Consider the following 24,400-nt stretch of genomic DNA (forward strand, 5'->3'; position numbering starts at 1 on the left):
TTAAAAGAAAATTTAGCTTTAAATGTATATTGATCTTACTCTTCCCTTCCCGCAAGTCTTTCCAGGTCCCTTCGCCTCCTACCTACCGAACTTTACATTCTTTCTCAAAAACAAACAAAAACCCAATACAAGAGAACCAAGAAAACAAAATAAAACCCCTCCCCTCAAACAAAAACAAAACCCCACGAAACTGTAACCAAATAAAAACACACTCTATTCCCTTACTCTATACCTAACCTCTGTAGTTCTGTGGATTGTAGCTTAGTTATCATTGACTTAACAGCTAATATCCATATCTAAATCTAAGTGACTACATAACCAGATTTCTCTCTGGGTCTGGAATATCTCACTCAGGATTATTTTATCTAGTTTCATAATCCATTTGCCTGGATGGTGTCTTTTTTCTTTTTCTTTTTTTTTACTCCATTGTATAAATGTACCACATTTACTTTGTTCGATCTTCTCTTGAGGGATATCAAGGTTGTTTCCAATTTCAGTTTCTTATGAGTAGAGGTTGTTTCTAATCTCAGACTATTATCAGTAGAGCAGCAGTGAGCGTGGCTGAGCAAGTGTCTCTGTGGTAGGATGAAGCATCCTTTGGATATATGCCCAAGGGTGGTAGAGCTGAACCTTGAGGTATTCCCAACTTCCTGAGGAACCACCACACCCGCTTTCCATCATGGCTGTAGCAATTTTCTCTCCCACTAGCAAGATATGAGCATTTCTCTTACTGAACACCCTCAGCACCATGCGCTGTCACTTGTGGCTTTGATCTTAGCCATTCTAAGGGGTCTAAGATGAAATCTCAGCGTTATCTTGATTTGCATTTCCCTGATGGCTTAGGGTGAGCATTTAAGTGTTTCTCAGCCATTTTGAGTTCTCTCTTTTGAGAATTCTCTGTTTGGATCTGTACCTCATTTTTAAACTAAGTTATTTATTTATTGATATTTAGTTTATATGTTTTGGATATTGGCCCTCTATTGGATGTGTAGCTGGTCAAAATCTTTGCCCCATTCTGTAGGCTGTTGCTTTGTTGGAATAACAGTGTTTTTTGCTGTGCAGAAACTTTTCAATCTCATGAGGTCCCATTGTTAATTGTTGATCTAAGGGCCTGTCCTAATGGTGTTCTGTTCAGAAACTTTTCCTGTGCCAGTGAGTTCAAGGCTATTCTCCACTTTCTCTTCTATCAGGTTCACTGTATCTGGTTTTATATTGAGGTCTTTGATCCATTTGGAGTTGAGTTGTATGCAGGGTGATAATATGGGTCTATTTGGATTCTTCTACATGCAGACATCCAGTTTGACTAGTACAATTTGTTTTAGATGCTGTCTTATTTCCTGTGTGTACTTCTGGCCTCTTTATCAAAAATCAGGCTCCAAAGGTGTGCAGATTTATATCCGGGTCTTCAATTTGATTCCATTGACGAATGTGTCTGCTTTTGTGCCAATTCAATGCTGTTTTTATTACTATAGCTTGGTGGTACAACTTGAAATCAGGGATAGTGATATCTCCAGGAGTTCTTTTATTACTCAGGACTGTTTCAGCAAGTGTGTGTGTGTGTGTGTGTGTGTGTGTTTCTACATGAAGCTGGAAATTCAAGATCTATGAAAAAGTGTGTTGGAATTTCAATGGTGATTACATTGAATCTGTATAGACTGCATCTGTACAAATGAATGGCCATTTTTACTATGTTAATCCATGAGTATGAGAGCTCTTTGTATCTTCTTTTATCTTCCAATTTCTGTCTTCAGTGACTTGAAGTTTTTAGCATACAAGTCTTTCGCTTGCTTGGTTAAAGTTACCCCAAGATACATTATTCTTTGAGGCTATTGTGAAAGGTGTTTCTCTGATTTTTTTCTCTGTCTGTCTTTCGTTTGTATATAGGAGCTACTGATTTTTTTGTTTGTTTGTTTGTTTTTGTTTTTTCGAGACAGGGTTTCTCTGTGTAGCCCTGGCTGTCCTGGAACTCACTCTGTAGACCAGGCCTGCCTCTGCCTCCTGAGTGCTGGGATTAAAGGCGTGTGCCACCACGCCCGGCTTGGAGCTACTGATTTCTGTGTGTTAATTTTGTACTCAGCTACTTTATCAGCTGTAGGAATTTCCCAGTGGAATTTTTCAGGAACATTTACGTGCAATTTCATATCATCTCCAAATAAAGATACTTCGGCTATTACCTTTCAATTTGTACCACCTGATCTCCTTCAGTTGTCTTATTGCTCTAGCTAAGAATTCAAGTATTGTATTGAGTAGGTGTGGCTAGAGTGAACAACCTTGTCTTGTTCCTGATTTTAGTGGAATTGCTTTGAGTTTCTCTCCATTTAAATTGATGCTGGCAATGGGCTTCCTGTAAAGTGCCTTTATTATGCTGAGGTATGTTCCTTGTGTCTCTAGTCTTTCCAGGACTTTTAAAATGAAGGGGTGTTGGGATTTTGTCAAGGGCCTTTCCTGCATCTCATGAGGTAACCTAATGATGGTTCTTTCAGCTTGTGTATATGGTGGATTATATTTATCAATTGATTATTTGTAGGCATTAGGTTTTATAGTATATGTGTAATTTTCACTTTGATCTGTTTATACTTTTATGAATTATTTTAGTCCACCCTTATTATCGGGGTCCTGTGTTTCACAAGCCATGGGATTATCACTTTAAGAGGGAAAAAGTAGACTCACAGAGCCGACATGAACCTGGGGATAGTTCATCTCAGGGAAGCTGAGAAATAAACAGCGGCTGCTTTGAACTTTACCTTTAAAAATCCCTGAAAGTTGAAAAATAAAGCTTCTAAGATTTGATAAAATAAAATAAAATAAACTTGTTACTGAGGCTCAATACTTGATGCTGTGAAGCACTGGATAAATTGGAAGACAGACACAGCTGGGTGTCTGTCTGTCCTATGAAATCAGGAAAAGAGGACCATGAAGAACTAGGAGTCATCCAGAAGTGGGAAATGCCTGTAATCCCAGCACTCAGGTGGCTGGCACGGGAAGGTCCTTTAAATTTTGAAGATAGATTGGGTTTCATGGTGAGGTTTGGATCAACCTATAGGGTACAGAGTCTAAACCCATCTCCCCACCCTCACCCCCAAATCAACCAAGCAATCAGTCAATTGGTCCAAGGTGGAACCTTCTTTGAATCTCAGCACCGGGGTGGCAGAAACCGGACGATACTGGTCTCACAGGCCAGGCAGCCTAGTGTACCGGGTGAACTCCAGGCCTATAGGAGAGCTTATCTGAAAGGAAGTGGTGATATTCTTGAGGGTGGCACATCAGGATTTCCTCTGGCTGCCACAGGCTCACATGCACACAAATAAATAATTTAAAATAGCAGTGGCTGAGTGAAAAGGAGAAAGGAAAAGGGAAGGAACATGACCGTTCCTGGGTAGGGTGGAAGAGAAAGTTTATTATACATATGTGGAAGAGTATATATAGCCAGAGGCAGGGACCTCTGGGAGAGAACAGAGTGGACTTGACCCTGATGAGCTGGGCCCTGGAGGGAGAGAGAAACCAGATGCAGCAGCCAGGAGGCCCAAAGGTACTGGAGTGGGGTAACCAAATTACAGCCTGGGCTGAAGAATTTAGGGTGGGGGCTGGGATGTGCTAGCAGGAGGGCCCTGTAACCGGTACCGACCAAGGGATGCTGGGAGAGCCTGGCTCTGTGTCTGCTTTGATATGTTAAGTAGGCACCTCAGCCTTTTGTGCCAAGTTTAAAACCTAACAGTGGATGATCCTGATCCAGATGCCCGAGAGGGAGCTCCTGGCAATGTTTGCAACAGAGTCTCTGGGTGTACAGAGCCAAGGCATCCTGGAAGCCACAAACCCACAAACCTGCTGCTTCGTCCTCTTCAGTGCCACGCTACATGGCGGGTAGATACTGGGGTGGGCATTTGGATTTTAGAGCTCTGCAGTTGCTTATTTGTGTGCGTTAGAAGCAAGATGCAGAGATTCAAACCTAAAAGAAAGGGGCTGCAGAATCGAGAGCGTGCCAGATCCCCCGGCCCCCCTCAGGTGTCTACATCCCGTGTGCACATACCCCCCACACACACATAATTAAAAATAACAAGAATAAAATTTAAAACCCTGAAAAATAGATCTTCCTGGCTTGTCATTTGGTCCTCACCAACTGCAGCTGCTACCTGCTTTTGAAAATCGGGTGTTTGTTGGGATGAAAAAAAAACAAATGAACAAAAAAGCCTCCCCCACCTACTTAGTGTCTGGAAAAGTTAAGATTCTGTGGGTTCTCCTGACAAGCTTCGGCAGAGCTCTGGGGGCTTGGAAGGTCACTGGTGTGGCCTGACTTCATGGTTCTTTCAAAGACTCCCCTATCCCTGCCCCCACCCCCACCCCCACTACCAAAACTGCTGCTTCTGGTAACCTATGTGATTTTTGTTTGTTTTTGAGATAAGGCCTTGAAATCCCATCTCAAAACACAAGGTGGGTGGTGCCCAGGGAACCACACCCGAGGTTGCCTTTACACAGACACACATACACACACTCACACCATACACATACACTCACACACATGTGCACACATCCACACGTGCACATAATTTTTACCACACACACACACCCCACACATATATAGTCTAGCTTAGCACTGGATTCACTTTCTACCACTGGCGAAAGACTGTGTGTGTGTGTGTGGGGGGGGTGTCCATCCCATTCTAGATAGTTCTAAGCACCAAGAACACCCATGTATGCATTTTCTACAAGCAGCTACGCTAGAGTGTAGGAAACGTGCAAGAAAGAATTTAGATAGGTTTTATTTTCAGTTTTTCTCTTGAAAGAAAATCAACAAGCTAGGCTAAGCTGGAGCTCAAGTGGTAGATGGCCATTCAGCGCGCACAAAGCCTTGGGTCCATTCCATTGCAAACTCCTGCCCCACCCCTCCCACAAACACACTCCGGATTTACTGGCATCAATTTTCTGGGTTCTAGTTTATTCAGTTTGGCAACAAAATGGGGTGGGGGTGGGGGTTGCCTATATTAGGTTCTAAACCACCTAGGTTCTAAAACTGGGGGCGGGGGGGGGGGTCCTTCTCTGTTCCATCCTTGCCTTCTTACAGCCGGAGAGGAGTCCATTTGTTGGCCATGATCAGAGATAAACCATGACTGAAAAGCTGGAGAACACACCCATAGTAAACAAAATAGGGCCTTATGGAGCCGAGCGCAAACTGGTCAGATTTATAATCCAGGTTACTTATAAAATGTGGTTATAATCCACATTTTCCTGTTATTAGCGCACAGCCTGTTTATTATTAAAGATCTACAGCACATGAATTTTCTATGTTTTTCTTTTAAGTTAGTAGCATAATAACAGGCCCAACTACTCAATAATTCAGGTATATATCAATAAACTTTGTTATTAAGCTGTCTTTGACATCACAGAAATTTCCCACAATAAGGCAAACTGTTATTTCCTTGAGTAACGGTTTTAGTAAGATTTATTTTTATTTTATGCACATTAGTGTTTTGCCTGCCTTTATGTCTGTTGTAGGAGAGTGCCAGATCCTTGCCTCACATTTTATATGCAAGAGTGTGTGCATGGATTATCAACATTATACAACTCGTTATTCTGGGTGTGTGGGTTGCTTTGTTTGTTTGGTTTGGTTTTTTTGTTTGTTTGTTTGTTTGGTTGGTTGGTTGGTTGATTTTGTTTTTTCTGTTTTATATAGTGAAGAGCAATATGGAGCCTCATGTGACCTTTGGCAGTATTTGTGGAGATGTTTAACACACAGGGATTGGAGGATAACTCCTGGACAGTGCCCAGGGCTGTTGCTCAATTTCCTACAGTGTACAAGACAAGCCACAACAGAGAATCAGAGTTGCTGTGGTTTGAGAAGACTGTAGAGCCCGTAGGAGATGGAGACTTGACAGAGGAGGTACCTCCTCCTGGGGGTAGGCATTGAAGTTTTATGGCTTGTTCCCGTGAGCCACCTTCCTGTTCCTGTCTCTGTGTCTTCCTCACCGTGATGGACTCTATCCTCCTGGGAAAGCCAAAATAATCTTTTTCTCTTAAGTTGTTTTCGCTCTTGTGTTTCATCATAACAAAGGAAAAGAAACATACATGCTCTATGAGATTTTAATAGGATTATGCTTTCAAGTGTTTATGGTAATTAATTGCTAAACACAACACAGGTATTCTCTCTATATCTGTTTTTGTTGTTGTTTTGGTTTGATTGGTTGGTTAGTTGGTTGGTTGGTTTGGTTTGTGGTTTTGTTTTTTTGTTTTGTTTTGAGACAGGGTTTCTCCCTGTGGTCCTGGCTGTCCTGGAAGTCACTATGTAGACCAGGCTGGCCTCGAACCCAGGGATCCACCTGCCTCTGCCTTGGTGCATTATTTGTCAGTTACTAGTCACTTCCCTACAACCTTTGCATCTGCAAAGTCAACCAACTATTACTAAGAACAAAATAATCAGGCGGGCGTGGTGGTGCACGCCTTTAATCCCAGTACTCGGGAAGCAGAGGCAGGCGGATTTCTGAGTTCCAGGCCAGCCTGGTCTACAGAGTGAGTTCCAGGACAGCCAGGGTTATACAGAGAAACCCTGTCTCGAAAAACCAAAAAAACTCAACCCCTCCTCACCCCCAAAAAAGAACAAAATAATCATGTCTCCGTGGAACATATGCAGACTCGTACTCCCCAAACAGCACAGGATGCAAACTATGGGCACAGTGGTACATTCTGTTGATATTCTATGTGGTCCAAAGATTGTTTCAGATGGTCTTGGAGTTACTAGAGCCTGAACTCTGATATCTGTAATAAGTCTGGCTCCTCCCCCACTTCTCTGTCTGCCAGTTAATTCACTGGCAGAAAAAGTCAATGACAACCACATTCAGAAAGATAAAGATACCCCTCCCAGTCCACGCCCAAGTCCATCTTCCCCATCCTGGTATGAGGTTTAGGTTGAAGTAGAGGGTCGGAGGTATACAAAGCTAAGCAGACTCTGGTTGGTTTGATATACATCATTGTCTCTGCTCTGGGTCTGCCTGCAAGCTTGTCTGAGAAATTGCCATTTTGGGAGACAAGTTCTCCCTCTGGCTGGCATCAGGCTTCTGCCAGCGTGGAATTCCTGGGGAGATTCCAATTCCTTTGGGACCATTGTTTTGAGTAGTCAGATAGCCAGTGGGAAGGGCACAAGGATCTCTTTAAAATATCTTCCTTAGGTTGGCAGTAATCCAACAGTCTGGTCTACAGAGAGAGTTCCAGAACAGCCAGGACGACACATAGTTAGGGAGACCCTGTCTGGAAAAACGAAATGAAACGAAACAAAACAAAATTAAAACTATCTTTCCTGCCAGGCCAGGAAGATGTGGGCAAATCCTGTACCACTGTTTATGAGGGATTTGAACATCTTCAGATTTTGGTATCCAAAGAAGAGAGGGGGAGGGAGGTCTTCGATCCAACCCCCAAGGATGTGGACAGAGGGCTGTACTGACAAAATCCAGCCAGGATTTGTCACACTGCACCTTCACAGGAGTAAATTAGTTGTCTTAAAGTCAAATAACTTGAAGTCCTGACTTCAGAATTGTGTTTGTCAGTCTATGTAACAATGTTATAGTTACCAGATTCCTGTATACATCTATATCTTCCAAAAAATTATTATATTTTATTTTGAAGGAGTTGATTCGAATGGACCAAAGTGGGGGCGGGGGGAGGGACGACAGTTATGGTAGCTTTTCCTACTGGTTAGCCAGGAATGTTCTAGAACTGTCTTGCTGTCCAGCACCATCACTAAATTGTGAGAAATCTCAAGGCTTGATATTTAAATTCCTTGTATGTCCAGTAAGTGGGTGAAAGTGAAAGAGGATATATCTGGGCTTGAATCAAGCAGTTGCTGGAACTTGTTCACACACACACACACACACACACACACACAAACACACAAACACACACACGAGTCTCCCCAAATGAGGAGAAAACCGGGGAGATAGTGAGGAGAGATGGAGTTCACAGAAACAAAGCTCGAATTTCAAAGAATCCTATTCGTTTATTTAACCAAGCACAGTTATTCTACCGGTAAAGGCAGAAACCCAAGAGAAACATTCCAAGTTCCTCTCCAAATTTTATCTCAAATGTTCTATTTTCAGAAGCCCATGAAAAGCAAAGATGAGAATTGGATTTTGTGTGTGTGTGTGTGTGAAAATGTTTTTTCTGATAACATGGACAAATCTCCTTTTTTGCCTTATCTTGGAAATCATGAAAAAATGCATCTTTGTTAGGTTTCTTGTGAATCGAAGATAAACTCATGCCCAAATCTCCTGTGACTGTCTTCCCAGCCCCTTGGCTATAAGCACAATAATGATCATGGACAGAGGAGCAACTACAACAGAATTGGAGACTGTATATTTAGAAAATAGCAGTTATTTCCCATCATAGTATCCAGAAGAGACCTTAGTAATTGTCTTAATGTAGTTACTTGATTGTTTTGAGACAGCATCTCAGATATCCCGGGCCAGTGTGGCCCCCAGTCCAGTGTGGCGGAGAATGACCCGGAACTTCTGATCCTCTTGTCCCCTCTCTCCTGAGTGGTGGGATTACCAACATTCAGGCTTTTGCCACCACAGCCAGTTTACCCTGGGCTTTGTGTATGCCAGGTAAGCACTCTACTACCTGGATATACCTCCAAGGCCCACCTTAGCAGTTTCTAACCAGATTAAAAAAAAACAAAAAACAAAAAAACTAGATAGCAGTATAAACAAATGTCATTCCTGAAAGAAGCCTAGGTATTGTTTTATGAAACTTAGGTTTGTATCATATGAGTGTGTGTGTGTGTGTGTGTGTGTGTGTGTGTGTGTATGTGTGTGTGTGTGCGTGTGTGCGTGCGTGCGAGAGAGAGTGAGTTTCATATAGTCTAAACTAGAAAGCGCTGATTTTATATGCTATTTCATTAGTGAGGAGAGTTTAAGATATGAAAAAATACCCAGTGATACTAAGCAGAGGACCTGGACTTGGTTCTTAGCGCCTGTGTGACAGCTCATAGGTCCAATAACTCCAGTCCCAGGGGATCCAATGGCCCTCCTCCAGCTCCTAGGACACCAGACACATGTGCCCAGGCCTTCAAAATATACATACACATAAAATAAAAATTAAACACACACAAGTCCCAGCAGTGGAAACAAAGTAATCAAATTGAACAAAGGACGTAGGAGCAGCAAATGGGCCACCAGAGCAGATTTGAGTGCCAAGGATTGAAGGACAGGGTTAAGCATACGGTGAGATGAAGGAAAGATGGCAGACAGGCGGTGGCTGCTCCTGTGGCCTCTCATCTTTCCTCACACTTGGTCATGCAGAGGATTCTGTGATCCTAGGATGCTGGTCCTGTTTCAGGAACACTGGGTGGGGCCCAAGACTCTGCATTTCTTGTGCATTTCTAGGTGATAATGTTCCATCCAGTCCAAGAACCTCACTGGAATAGCCAGCTAGACAGCAGGAGCTATACCCGTTTCTCCCAGACTTCTCTATGTCTATGAGTTTATGGGAGATGGGCAAAGACAAAGTCTAATTGCTCCCCCTTCTATTAATCAATCTCATATTTTATGCACAAATATGAACCACAGGCAATATTTAAACAGACATGTTTGAAGCCTGTCAAAGAAAGTATTGGAGTATGGAATTTCACTAGCCAGAGATTAATGGGTGTTTGTGTCTACTCGGAAGGTAGGCGGTCATTGATTGTAAATGTGCTGATCATATCTCTAGGATGGTAGAAGGCATGTCTCAGTTTGTGCAATCAATATTAATGAGCATGAAAGCGAAAAATGTCTTCTCAGAAACATACTTGCTCAAAGGTTAAGAGCTGTGTTGTTAGGAAGGTGTCTTTAGTTATCCAGCACAATTATTTAATCTCAATAGATTCAAAAACACCACACAGAGATTAGCTTGACCGAGTAAAATCAACTGAATTCTCTCCTGGATTTCCACACTCGCAGGCAAGTTTTAATACCAATTCTTTTCCTTGTAATCTAAGTGACGTAAAAGTACGTACCAAGAACAAAACAAGGAAGCTCCCTTTGCTGCCTTTTGGATAACCTTTGAAGTATTGAAACACAAAGCAATAGGAGGAGGTAGTACCACTCAAGTCTTTCTGTTGAATGCTTTCAAGTCTGAGAGACAAAAACCAACTCAAAAAATAAAAATGACTCGCTCCTGATAGAGAGTCCCAGGAGTTAAAGATCCACAGTGTTTACAGGGTAGGTTGTAGCAACATTTTGTTTTTATTGGAAGACTTGGTAAAAATCTAGGTTTAGATTGGTCCATAATTAGATGGCTACCAGTAAGAACCAGGTCTGTTTTCTTCTGAAATGCACATTACTAATGGATTTGGAGTTTGTTTGTTTGTTTGTTTGTTTTTTAAGGTAAGATGGGTTAGTTTTAAATGTTCAGTTCTACTGAATTTCTTTCAAAGTTTGGGTCTTAGACCTTTCCCCGTTATCCTTATTGGAAAATGCCATCTTCCTCAGTAGTCTGTTTTCCATTTGAGGCAGTGAGAAATTGCATTCTAACTGTTCTGGCAGGGGAAAGATGATCTAGAGATGCACCAGCCCCTCCCTTCAGCCATCTGACTTTCAAGGAGTGAAGTCCAGAGAAGTAAAGTTCCCAGGGCATCCTTGATGGGAGAAGGGAAAATCCAAGGAGCCGCCCCAGTGGAGGAGGAGCTTACCTCGAAGGAAGGGATTTCCCACAGGTCTGACCTCTGTCAGAACAGGGCACAACTGTGATAGGTGGGACCACACCAGAGCCGAGACTGCGGGATTGTGCATATCTCTTGTCTATTCAAACCTAAACCTCTCATGGGCCCCCGAAGACCGACTTGGGGAGTAGCTCTTCCCAGTGCGCTCACACTGAGTAAATAGTTCTCGGCTTTTCGCTGTTGCCTTTTGTCCAATCTATATTGGGGACAGGTAGACAGGCTCAACTTGTTGGAGCTACCAGAGTCCAAGCCTTTTACCCTTAAGCAGCCAGTAAGATTACCACAAAATCAACATAGAGATTAGATTGTCATGCTGTTCTGAACATGGAAGTAAAGCAGAAACTGAGGCGCTGGCTGGGCCATGTTCCCATTTGCTTCTGGGCCCCTCCAATCCGTCTTGTTTGCACCTGCATTCCTCACGGAGGGTCCTTCCTCTACATTCAGACTACAGTGGCTGACCAACTCTTCTGCCCCGCCCCTTCCACCATTACTACGAACTGATTTGCCAAGAAGCCCTGAACTCTCCTCACAGGGTAAACTAAAGAGCGGTTGAAAGGCTGGCTTCTTTGTCTTTGTTTTTGTATCTGCCTCATCAACTTTGCTTACCTCTGCACTTATGGAGTGTCTGTCTAAAATCTGAGGATACTGAAACAATCTGCCTTCACCTCGCTGGAGGACGACAGGCAAAACAAAAAAGAGTAGCAGGCACCTGATGGTCAGCTTTTTGCAGCATCCTGCCCCAGAGCCCCGCCCCCACGCCCCACCCAAAGTGGACGGGCATCTCTAGTGATTGTCCTGAAACTGCCCACGTGCTGAGTTCTAGAAACAACGGCCCAAATCTGTTCACCCCATGACTGAAATCACACCCGAGCAGGAGCAATCATTTCTTGGGAACAGGCTTGGCCCAACAAGTAACTTACAGTCTTACCTTGCACAACCGAAGGGGAGGGAATGATCAAGCAAACCAGGCTTTGGCAAAGGCTAGCTCAATCTGCCTGACTCTTTCCTCCAGCCCACCCTGGTTCTCCCTCTGTTGAAATGTAGAGCTCATGACAGTATTTCAACAATAAAGATGAATTTGGGGTTATTGGCCCCATTTCTCTGTGCTTCCTTGATATACATGAATTCTGTTTTCTGCCTTTGACCACCTACCTTTGACAGCTTACCTTTGATTGGCATACTGGAGTAGAAGGCTGAAGTCTAGCCTGTTGGGACTCCTACTGCTTGGGCCTCTACACTCATCCAAATAATCCAGGGTAGCGTATCAAAGCCCAGCATCAGAGCCACTGCAGTTCTTCTGTGCCATGTACTATAGCATGCCCACAGGGTTCCAGTGTGTCCGTTTGTCTGCGTGTCTAAAAGGAACATTATCCTTCCTACGAAAGTATGTTTCACTATCTTGGAACTTCCTAAAAGAGGACTGTTGCTTTTTGAGTGCAGATATTTGCATAGCGTCATTACCTCTAAATGATATTCTGTATACATGAAATTATAAATTATGTTTGTCATGGCAAAAAAATGCTCACTTCTCAGAAGGCTGAGTATGTCTCTTTCATATTCGTATTGATTCCTATATACACTCCTTAGAGGATGCCTTAGAGGTCTGGATTCTAAAACCCACCACCATTTCCAGCCCTGAGTTTTCTATTGTTTGAGGGTACAACTCCCCTGTATGGTTAAGTGATACCTTTTGCTTTCATGACTCACCAAGAGTTTGTTGAGATGCGTGGAGACTGCTGGGGTGGCTTGCCAGTGTGTTGCTCAACTAGGACAGTGATGCTTCCCCAGAGGATATGAGGCAATGTCTGCAGACACTTTTTCGGGTTGTCACATCTAAGAGGAGATTGCTGTTGATTTCTGAAAAGACAGAAAATCAACAGCCTGGAGAAGAATGGAGGGATGTGGAAACTGAGTGACAGGTTGAGCTCCTGGTTCTTAGTGCAATGTCGTCATCGTTACAGGAGTCCCTGGCTCCATGCCACCAAACGCATCCTGGACGGGTAACCTCAGAGCTGTGAAGTGGATGGACATGGAAGCGAAGCATGGAGGCTGCCATGGTAAGGTCTCCCGCTCTGGGGCCACCCTGCCTGTGGCTGACCCAAGACAACTGTAAACTCAGTAAAAGAGGTTCTTGTGCTCCTGTGCTCAGAGAAAAACATAGGGGGCTGATTGTTTAAAAAAAAAAAATAAAAAGCCTGAAGCTTCAGTGTGGAGTCTCTCCTGAAGAAGAGTCTTAATATCTCAGGCATTCTCCATCTTATACCTACCCAGGGAGGGAGGGAGGGGGGAGGGAAGGGGAGAGAGAGAGAGAGAGAGAGAGAGAGAGAGAGAGAGAGAGAGAGAGAGAGAGAGGAGAGAGAGAGAGAGAGAGAGAGAGAGAGGAGAGAGAGAGAGAGAGAGAGAGAGAGAGAGAGAGAGAGAGAGAGAGATGCTAATTTCTGCTCTCTCATGCCCATTCCTGACCTTTCCTTCTGGGAGTGCAGGGGCTGGGACAGGTGGCGTTACATTCTTGTGACAAAGCATGCTCCCTTCCTGCCTCTGCAGAATTCTCTTTCCTCCACACACAGGCCAGGAGTGAGCTGGAGAGCTGCAGATTTGTGACTACTCTGGCACATGGCAGGTGACATCAAAGAGAAGGGATTTTTCCCTGAATAGACAAGAACTGGAAACCCCAAGTCACTGGCTGCCTTTTGTGGCAGAGTGGGGGGATGGAATGAGCGAGGGTCTCATGTAGCTCAGGGTCACCTAGAACTTGCTGTGTAGCTAAGGAAGTCCTTGAAATCTGGGTTCTGACACTTCTGTCTCCTAAGTGCTGGGACTGCAGAAATGTGCCCCATGCTCTGCCAGCCAGTGTCATTTTTGCAGATGGCCCAGGACTGAACTCATGACCTTCAGAAGGGTGGCCAATACTGTTAACCGCTGAGCCATCTCCCCAGCCATTCACTTGTCATTTCTATAGACTTCTAAAGAAGGAGCTCCATCCGGTCTGGACACCCACCACTCTGAGCACGACCCAGCACATACTTGGCAGGTTTACCAACCTGCTTAACGAACCTGCCGTAACAAAGCAGCACAGGCTGGACAGCTTATCAAACAGAAAGTTCCTTGTTTTTCTTAAGACTGGAAATGCAAGATCAAGCAGCACAGAGTTGGCTCCTCTTTTGGCCTCTCTCCTGTGGCTTTTAAGCACCATCTTCTCCCTGTGCTCTCATGTGTCTTTTTTTGTTTGTTTATTTGTTTCCAATACTCTAATTTCCTCTCTCACAGGATCCCAGTCAGAGTTAGGCAGTAGTGGCACACACCTTTGATCCCAGTGCTTTCGAGGCAGAGACAGGTGGCTCTCTCTGTGGGTTCAAGGCCAGCCTGGTCTACATAGTCAATTCCAGGACAGCCAGAGATAACATAGTGAGACCTGGTCAAAACAAAACAAATCCCCAAACCCAGTCGGGTTCCCCGTATCTGCATCCATCATCTTCACAGCATCCTCAAGCCAGCAGCCGTAGCCTACCTCCTAATCTGCCTCATCCACACCAGTTACCCAGGTAGTGGCACTACTTTGAGCTGTACCCTTCCCCCCACCAGAGGAGCTACTGTCTCTGAGACCTACCTGCAGCCTCTTCTCTCTGCCTTTCCCTGTGCCCAGGCGTAAACTGGTCAGCCTTGCATCTCTGTAGGGATCTTTATTGATCACATTGTAGGAACTGTACAGGACCCGGGCAGCCCAAACCCTCGGACTAGGATTTCATCTTTCTTCTTTAGATGCCTGCTTTGCCAGTGAATTACCTGAAGACGTCACACGGTTCCGGGTCTATAGAAATGACCTTACAAACTAGTATGCAGAGAAAAGAAAGAGGCAGAATCCAGAGGGGTGGGACATTGCATGTCCTTATAGCTGTGACTCGGTAACACAACGTAGAAGAGATTCTGTTCTCTCTTCCACTCTCAGACTTGAAATGAAGCACCACGAGGAATTGGGATTCCCCAGGAGGGGGAAATGCTAAAGCCTAGTGCCAGCCAGTGGGAGACCTTGTCTCTCTCGTAGAGGTTTCACCAAGCCCCGACAGCTTGCCTGACCAACCACCTTGCTAGAGAGACTGGAGCCCTGACAAAGATGGGTCAGTCCAGGGTAGGACCACACCTTGGCTGGGACCATTTCATTCCTCTGGTCACCTCCGTGGTCTTGGGGCGAGTCACTGGATCTATTTGTTCCCTCTTCTCAGTGTGGCCACATTTAATAGATTTCCTTTTTCTGCTTCTCCTCTTCCGTATGTGTTTGGTTTACTAAATAAAGATGGGTTGTTGAACCTGGCTTACTAGGGTGGGGCCTTGGCTCTGACTTTTAATGACCCTTAGTAACCCTGCCACAGAGCTCTGGGGACCGTTCCAACTTTCTGTCACTCGTGTTCCAACTCCTCATCCTCAACAGAATCCCTATTCAAACAGAAGTCTTCCCCCTCTCCAGTGGTTCCTGAGACATCGCCTACAGTTTTTCCACACCCAGTCACCCAAGGTTCACAGATGAACCTATCTCCTACCCGCCTCTCAGCCTTCTCTGTCCCTTCCATCAATAATTACTAATGCAGCGCTGAAATATTTACCAGCCATTGCACCAGAGGCAGAGGATGCAGAGTGGGCCAAGTGGTCTAAAATCCCTGCTTTTCTGGAGCATGTGAGCCAGCCAAAGAGCAGCAAGGAATTGCCTAGAAAGATGGACAAGAAATAGTATCTCTCTCCTTTCATATATCTACAAAGCCCTGTAAACAGGTGAATGTCACACATATCATGAAATACTTATGAGTCATGTATAGCCTTACACATTTTAATATGTATTTATGAAACAAAAATTAATGCATAAATGAAACTATAACTTTGTAAAGATTATCTATAATTGTATAATATTTATGTGTATGTTATCTATATGATGCATACATCTATGCATGCGCTCTGTGTGTGTTTACACGTGTACATATACACACATGCACACTCGTCAATTGACAATAAATCCTAAAACACAAGTGAGGGAGGGAGGGCAGTTGGGTAGGCTGCATTAGTCAGGGTTCTCTAGGTCACAGTGCTTAGGGAATGTCTCTCTATATGAAGGGGATGTATTGTGAGGACTTACAGTCTGTAGTCCCACAATGCTCAGCTGTGAATGGGAAGTCCAAGAATCTTGTAGTTCTCAGTCCCACCAGCTAGTTGTTTCAGCTGGTCATCTGTAGAAGAAGGTTCCAACAGATGTGCTGGCAGCTAAGTGCAAAGAAGAGGGAATCTTCCTCCTTCCAATGTCTTTATGTAGGCCTCCAGCAGAAGGTGTGGCCCAGATTAAAGGTGTGTTACCACCATGCCTGGATCTGGGACTTGCTTTTGTCCCAGGCTGACCTTAAACTCAGAGATCTCCTTGTCTCAAGTCTCCTGAGATTAAAGACATATACAACCTTGCCTGGACCTAAGCTTTTCATGGCCACTGTGCCTCAAGATCTCCATGCTAAGATTGAGGTCAGAAACTTGTGTCTTCCAGCCTCAAGATCTGGATCACAGGTGAGCCCTCCAATTCTGGATTGTAGGTCATTCCAGATAGAGTCAAGTTGACAAACAGGAATAGCCATTACATAGGTCTTTCTGAGAACATGACCTTGAGGTGTCGACCGGGGCTGGGCTGTGTGTCTCTGGGAGAGAAGAGGGTTACAGGAGAAGTTCGAACCTCTGGGGACTATCAGAGAGAGCCAGCCTGCTGTGCTTGGGACTGGCAGGGGAGATGGTGTGTCTGAAGTGGTTGATCCAGGGTTAAAGTAGGGCGAGGAAGAGTCCAGAAGAGCAGAGTGACCAGGGCAGGGAGTCGTAAATGACAGTGGTAGACGGTCTCAATGGAGTAGAACCTCTCCTTCCATGTATTAACAGAATCTTCCCGACGCCCACATTACAAGAGGAGCCTCCCTTTAAGCGCTGTCCAGACAGTAAGACAGAAGCAGCGTGGGCCAAGATGGTGGCTTCAGAATATGGAGGGAAATGGTTTGGAGAGGAGCAGTCACAGAGACCTGGCACAGCAGGGAACACATGTTATCCCAACACTTGAGAGACTGATGGCTAATTCAAGACCAACCTGAGCTACATGCAGAGTCTAGTGCTGGCATGCTTCCTTAGTAAGACTTAGTATGTAACATGCCCAAGGGTGAAGGTGACACACATAGACTCTCTCAGAGCTCAGAGAAGAGACAACCCAACCCGGAAGGGCGTCTTCCATCCCTGCACTCCTAGAACATACCTGGAATGCTCATTTGTACATGCGTGAACTTCTTTAGGTCACTGTTTTCTTCTGCTCTACCGTGCTCTTCTTACTCAAGTGCCTATGAGCCATTTGTCCTAAACAGACAAATTTTGTCCCAAACAGCCTTGGCTCCTGGTGGACTAGGGTAGCCCAGTCTTGTTTCATCAGCGTCTCATTACACCTGATTCGGTTTCTGCTGTCTCTAGTTCACCAACCCCACAACTTCTAAAGGCAGGTATGTTCTAACTGTGCCTCTGCTCTTTCCCCCACAGGTCACTACGTCCATGGCATTTGTATCTATGGAAACGGAGACTTGCAGTGGCTGATTAATTCGCAAAGCCTGTTTGCTAACAAATTTGAACTCAACACATACCCTCTTACCGTGGAATGCCTGGAACTGAGGCTTCGAGAAAGAACACTCAACCAGAGTGAGATCGCCATACAGCCGAGCTGGTATTTCTGACCCGCAGCAGCTCGGGCCTAAATGGAAATTGAAGACGTAAAGAAGAGCTTTCTTTTCCAAGAGACTCTGGTCTTGGCTATGCTGAAGACTTTTTTAAAAAATGGTTTTCAGGGAACCGTGAGGATCTGGCAACATGGCTCTGCTTGCAATATCCACTGAGCACTGTAATACATTTGACAGGATGGCTGCATGAAACTGTCCAGCATTTTTCTGTCGTTTCCCCCCCACCCCAAATCCTTTTTTTCTCTTCTTTTTTAAAAGATAGGTAGGGTCTTGCTAGATATCTCTAGCAAGCCTGTTTCTTGTCAGGTAGCCCAGGATGGCCTTGAACTCTTAATCCTCCGCCTTGGCCCTCTAAGGGCTGCTAGTCCGAGTGTGGACAACCACACCTGGCTCTGGCGTCTGGCGGTCACTTGACGCTCATCTGCGTCTCCGTCTGCTAGGTGGTCGGTGATAAATTCAAATGTATCAGATCTCTGTGCCAGATACTCATATTAGTATACCCTGTTCAAAGGAGAATGGTGGATAATACTGTCTGAGGAAATCAGAACTTATTTGAGAAGGAAGCTCTCGTTCCACATTCCTAGCAACTATATTCTCAGGCACACATAGGCGCACAGAGACAGCTTCCTAGTAACTCACATCAATTTCGTTTAATACAAACTGATCCTGAAGAGCTGAGGAACTATGTAAGTTCAGTGTCCAAGCATTTGACTGACATTTGTGCAGAGTTAGGTTCCATCTCCAGCATCACGCACGGGTCTTGTGAACACCGACATCTTCAGTTTACTTGTGTCTGCAGTTCTGTGGACAGAACAAAGCCATTCACAAGTGACCGACAGCACGTGCCGTGAGACGGGAGGTGGCTGCAGGAAGAGGATGCCTCAGGGATGCCGGACATTTCCGTGTTCTATTCCAGAGTGTTCTCTTCTCCCAGAGAACACTGGAACGTCCTCACAGGGATGAAGGAATTCTTTCTTTCCCACAGGAAAGGTGCTACTGTGTGGGTCTGGAACCTGTGAATGAATCACTCCTGGGGTTTCGTTTCTATGTGAGAGACGGGGACCCGGTTCTGTTGTGTGCAGCTTTAGCGGCATCAGGACAGCTTCCAGCTTGCAATGATTGCTGCTGACAGGAACACCTGGATCTCAAGAGCTTTTTATGACAGGTGGACATCTGTGTCATTTTTCCTTGTTCCCTCATCCATCCATCCATCCATCCATCCATCCATCCATCCATCCATCCATTCGTCAGCCTACATTCAACAAACGCCTCTTGAATGTCTATGATTCCCCCAGACACATGCTGACAGACACGAGGGAAGCAAGACAGATTCTTTCTCCACTGTTAAACTCTGGGGAGTGGTATCAGCTTTTGAAACCCTGCTCTAGACTCTTACAAAATGGCTACACTTAGCACATACTCTGCCCTGGCTATATATTATATTGGGCCATAGAGATCAGCAATGTATCAATTAATAGATTAATCCAGAGACAGGAAGGAGGAAACGAAAGCTAGAGCCTCTTTGTGACTCCACCAACTCCTTCTTGTCTCCTTTTATTGAAGAGTCCGCACACATACTCACCCCTCTGGTGGGCCACATGAGGACCTGCATCTTGCAGATGATGTAGCAAGCCTTAGGATGGTTCATGATCAGTAGGAAGCAAATTCTAAGACCTCAGGGTGTCTTTCTGAGTCTCTCATTTCTTTAGGGATGTGGAGAGAAGATGAAGTATAGCCGTGTGTAGTGTCGCCAGAGAAGGTGGAGTTTAAGAATGGTCTCAGTGTTATTAATGAGAAAAAGTTCTGTCATTCAGGAAAAAAAAGCAAAAAACGTGAGGTTGGGACTCAGTAGGTGAGGGTGCTTGCAGCCAAACCTGATGACCTGCATTCAATTCCTGGGTCCCACGGGACAGAGGGAGAGAGTCCACTACTGAAAGGAACGCTCAAACCTCCTCACACAGGTCCTTGTGCCTGGGCACTCCCCCGCCCCATATGCATACACACATACATGCTTTTGTGATTTTTTTTATTAGTGCTTTTACATTTAGAAATATTTATTTATTCTAGCAGGGAAAAAACCCCACATGCTTTAAATGATGTCACTTTCCACAACTTCATTCTTGTGCTGTCATTGGACTGAATGTTATGCATCTTTAAAGGGAATCACTTCGTGTAAAACTCTCTTGTCTCTTCTGCTGAAAAGTAAAATGGGTTGTGTCGGGTAATAAAGGGTCGAGGGGTAGGAAGCACTTGGTCAAGGCGAAGTCTAAAACCGGTCTCTTTTTTATTTGTTACTTGGATGAGAGCACCTGAAGACTAATGTTTTACACTGGATTGAGATCTCATGGAAAATGAAACATTCTTTTTCTGGAGAAGTTTACATGCCCATTGTTGGTCACCTCTTTACTGTAAATACTATTGAAAAAAGGAGCGTAGCATTTGCATAGCAGGGATTGTGCCTGTATCTACTGTGTCCATTTTGTTTTTTCGGATGTTTTCTGGTTTTGTTTCCTTGGAAATAAATTAATATATTGTTTTCCACCTTCAGGAATAGTGGATATTTATTTGATACCTGGTTAATATGCACTGGGTCCCCCAGCTTTTGAAAAGGACAAAAGAAACACATTTATACATGTATAGCTGTCTTAAAATTATCTCTCCACTAAAAAACATAATTGACCTTTCCATTTGTGGACTAAGGGACACTTTGCACTGCACTTGGGCCATCTTCAGGTGAACACAGAGACTGGCTGGGCATTGGGTTTGCTTTCATCATTTTAGTTTCTAGTCTTGGTAAAATTCCAGTCAGCCACAGACTTCTTGCAGCAGAGCTGGCCCTAGAGCTTGGGCAGGGAAGACCCAAAATGAGACTGGAACGTACTGTTATAATGTGTGGTACAAGAATCCCAAAAGGGTGACAATCGTGTCACAGGTTCAGGGGTTGCCTTGAACTCTCCTACTGCATCAGAAATAGGACAATAATAAATTGTGGCCCAATAACTAAAATAAGAATCCAAGCATGCACAATACATGCATATACATATATGTAAATGCATGTATAAAATATACACATTATTAAAATGTATAAGAGGCAAGAATTAGCTTGAAGGGAGTTCCTGCTCTTGGGTCCAGTGATCACCCAACAAATCTATCATGATTCTCTCACCCAGGGCTGAGCACACTGATTCTGTGATGGGTGAGAGAGTAAATATCTGGGGCTTTGTCAGTCACATGGTTTCTGTCGCGATTATTCACTTCTGCTGTGAATACATAGATGATATATAAGCATGGGCTGTGTGTTCTTTGCCGTGGTTGCAGACTATAAGTTCCTGATCTACCCAATCCCTCTCTAATGCATGTCAGACCCAAAGAAGGCAAAGGACCATCCTCTTGGATGTGGATTACCTCCTGATGGGAACACTTGAGTGCCCAACACCTCCCCCACCCCAGTCCCCAGCCAGGAGGGGAGAGTGAGAAACGAGCACACAGAAGGAAGACCGGTGGCATTTCTACTTTGGCTAAGTCTCTGTCTAAGGCACGAGTAAACAGGCGTGTGCTTTCTCCAAATGGGCAAGGAGAGCTGGGTAAGAAAGCTTACAGTCTGCTCTGGCTGTTGTTGGAGAGTCCAAACAACACATCAGGGCACCAAGACTGCAAGACGGGGAAGCCTTACTATTTATGTTTGAAGCTCCTGGGACAGTAAGCGCACGTGGTAGCTGCTGCCCAGTCTGAGAGCTACTTTGCACTGCACCTTTGCTATCATCAGGTGAACACAGAGACTGGCTGGGCATTGGGTTTGTTTTCATCATTCTAGTCTCTAGTCTTGGTAAAATCCCAGTCAGCCACAGACTTCTTGGAATGGCTGGTTCCAGAGCTTGGGCAGGGAAGACCCAAAATGAGACTGGAACGTACTGTTATAATGTGTGGTACAAGAATCCCAAAAGGGTGACAATCGTGTCACAGGTTCAGGGGTTGCCTTGAACTCTCCTACTGCATCAGAAATAGGACAATAATAAATTGTGGCCCAATAACTAAAATAAGAATCCAAGCATGCACAATACATGCATATACATATATGTAAATGCATGTATAAAATATACACATTATTAAAATGTATAAGAGGCAAGAATTAGCTTGAAGGGAGTTCCTGCTCTTGGGTCCAGTGATCACCCAACAAATCTATCATGATTCTCTCACCCAGGGCTGAGCACACTGATTCTGTGATGGGTGAGAGAGTAAATATCTGGGGCTTTGTCAGTCACATGGTTTCTGTCGCGATTATTCACTTCTGCTGTGAATACATAGATGATATATAAGCATGGGCTGTGTGTTCTTTGCCGTGGTTGCAGACTATAAGTTCCTGATCTACCCAATCCCTCTCTAATGCATGTCAGACCCAAAGAAGGCAAAGGACCATCCTCTTGGATGTGGATTACCTCCTGATGGGAACACTTGAGTGCCCAACACCTCCCCCACCCCAGTCCCCAGCCAGGAGGGGAGAGTGAGAAACGAGCACACAGAAGGAAGACCGGTGGCATTTCTACTTTGGCTAAGTCTCTGTCTAAGGCACGAGTAAACAGGCGTGTGCTTTCTCCAAATGGGCAAGGAGAGCTGGGTAAGAAAGCTTACAGTCTGCTCTGGCTGTTGTTGGAGAGTCCAAACAACACATCAGGGCACCAAGACTGCAAGACGGGGAAGCCTTACTATTTATGTTTGAAGCTCCTGGGACAGTAAGCGCACGTGGTAGCTGCTGCCCAGTCTGAGAGCTACTTTGCACTGCACCTTTGCTATCATCAGGTGAACACAGAGACTGGCTGGGCATTGGGTTTGTTTTCATCATTCTAGTCTCTAGTCTTGGTAAAATCCCAGTCAGCCACAGACTTCTTGGAATGGCTGGTTCCAGAGCTTGGGCAGGGAAGACCCAAAATGAGACTGGAACGTACTGTTATAATGTGTGGTACAAGAATCCCAAAAGGGTGACAATCGTGTCACAGGTTCAGGGGTTGCCTTGAACTCTCCTACTGCATCAGAAATAGGACAATAATAAATTGTGGCCCAATAACTAAAATAAGAATCCAAGCATGCACAATACATGCATATACATATATGTAAATGCATGTATAAAATATACACATTATTAAAATGTATAAGAGGCAAGAATTAGCTTGAAGGGAGTTCCTGCTCTTGGGTCCAGTGATCACCCAACAAATCTATCATGATTCTCTCACCCAGGGCTGAGCACACTGATTCTGTGATGGGTGAGAGAGTAAATATCTGGGGCTTTGTCAGTCACATGGTTTCTGTCGCGATTATTCACTTCTGCTGTGAATACATAGATGATATATAAGCATGGGCTGTGTGTTCTTTGCCGTGGTTGCAGACTATAAGTTCCTGATCTACCCAATCCCTCTCTAATGCATGTCAGACCCAAAGAAGGCAAAGGACCATCCTCTTGGATGTGGATTACCTCCTGATGGGAACACTTGAGTGCCCAACACCTCCCCCACCCCAGTCCCCAGCCAGGAGGGGAGAGTGAGAAACGAGCACACAGAAGGAAGACCGGTGGCATTTCTACTTTGGCTAAGTCTCTGTCTAAGGCACGAGTAAACAGGCGTGTGCTTTCTCCAAATGGGCAAGGAGAGCTGGGTAAGAAAGCTTACAGTCTGCTCTGGCTGTTGTTGGAGAGTCCAAACAACACATCAGGGCACCAAGACTGCAAGACGGGGAAGCCTTACTATTTATGTTTGAAGCTCCTGGGACAGTAAGCGCACGTGGTAGCTGCTGCCCAGTCTGAGAGCTACTTTGCACTGCACCTTTGCTATCATCAGGTGAACACAGAGACTGGCTGGGCATTGGGTTTGTTTTCATCATTCTAGTCTCTAGTCTTGGTAAAATCCCAGTCAGCCACAGACTTCTTGGAATGGCTGGTTCCAGAGCTTGGGCAGGGAAGACCCAAAATGAGACTGGAACGTACTGTTATAATGTGTGGTACAAGAATCCCAAAAGGGTGACAATCGTGTCACAGGTTCAGGGGTTGCCTTGAACTCTCCTACTGCATCAGAAATAGGACAATAATAAATTGTGGCCCAATAACTAAAATAAGAATCCAAGCATGCACAATACATGCATATACATATATGTAAATGCATGTATAAAATATACACATTATTAAAATGTATAAGAGGCAAGAATTAGCTTGAAGGGAGTTCCTGCTCTTGGGTCCAGTGATCACCCAACAAATCTATCATGATTCTCTCACCCAGGGCTGAGCACACTGATTCTGTGATGGGTGAGAGAGTAAATATCTGGGGCTTTGTCAGTCACATGGTTTCTGTCGCGATTATTCACTTCTGCTGTGAATACATAGATGATATATAAGCATGGGCTGTGTGTTCTTTGCCGTGGTTGCAGACTATAAGTTCCTGATCTACCCAATCCCTCTCTAATGCATGTCAGACCCAAAGAAGGCAAAGGACCATCCTCTTGGATGTGGATTACCTCCTGATGGGAACACTTGAGTGCCCAACACCTCCCCCACCCCAGTCCCCAGCCAGGAGGGGAGAGTGAGAAACGAGCACACAGAAGGAAGACCGGTGGCATTTCTACTTTGGCTAAGTCTCTGTCTAAGGCACGAGTAAACAGGCGTGTGCTTTCTCCAAATGGGCAAGGAGAGCTGGGTAAGAAAGCTTACAGTCTGCTCTGGCTGTTGTTGGAGAGTCCAAACAACACATCAGGGCACCAAGACTGCAAGACGGGGAAGCCTTACTATTTATGTTTGAAGCTCCTGGGACAGTAAGCGCACGTGGTAGCTGCTGCCCAGTCTGAGAGCTACTTTGCACTGCACCTTTGCTATCATCAGGTGAACACAGAGACTGGCTGGGCATTGGGTTTGTTTTCATCATTCTAGTCTCTAGTCTTGGTAAAATCCCAGTCAGCCACAGACTTCTTGGAATGGCTGGTTCCAGAGCTTGGGCAGGGAAGGCGG

General features: G+C 44.8%; 1 protein-coding gene and 1 long non-coding RNA gene across 7 annotated transcripts in view; one reads left to right on the forward strand and one right to left on the reverse strand.

The window, feature by feature from the left end:
• Window positions 1–19,962, forward strand: part of Gcnt2 (glucosaminyl (N-acetyl) transferase 2, I-branching enzyme) — a 101,125-nt gene extending 81,163 nt beyond the window's left edge. For 4 of the 6 annotated variants that reach the window (XR_003950430.1, NM_023887.4, NM_008105.3 and 1 more), the window contains exons 2-3: window positions 12,646–12,741; window positions 17,222–19,962. Coding sequence is in view for 3 of the 6 variants with exons in the window: in NM_023887.4 (NP_076376.3) it covers window positions 12,646–12,741; window positions 17,222–17,412 (287 nt within the window). In the remaining 3 variants the exon portion in view is untranslated. Of the gene's footprint in view, window positions 1–5,668; window positions 5,892–12,645; window positions 12,742–17,221 lie in introns of those variants that run through there. The other 2 variants (XR_003950428.1, XR_003950429.1) reach the window with 1 other exon arrangement.
• Window positions 15,486–24,400, reverse strand: part of A730081D07Rik (RIKEN cDNA A730081D07 gene) — a 44,731-nt gene continuing 35,816 nt past the window's right edge. Inside the window, exons 2-5 of the long non-coding RNA NR_155347.1 lie at window positions 18,998–19,218; window positions 18,055–18,216; window positions 17,331–17,429; window positions 15,486–16,719 (exon numbers count right to left, since the gene is read on the reverse strand). This is a non-coding gene — a long non-coding RNA (RIKEN cDNA A730081D07 gene). The remainder of the gene's footprint in view (window positions 16,720–17,330; window positions 17,430–18,054; window positions 18,217–18,997; window positions 19,219–24,400) is intronic.

Source organism: Mus musculus, chromosome 13 (genome assembly GCF_000001635.26).
Source record: "Mus musculus strain C57BL/6J chromosome 13, GRCm38.p6 C57BL/6J".
Taxonomy (NCBI): domain Eukaryota; kingdom Metazoa; phylum Chordata; class Mammalia; order Rodentia; family Muridae; genus Mus; species Mus musculus.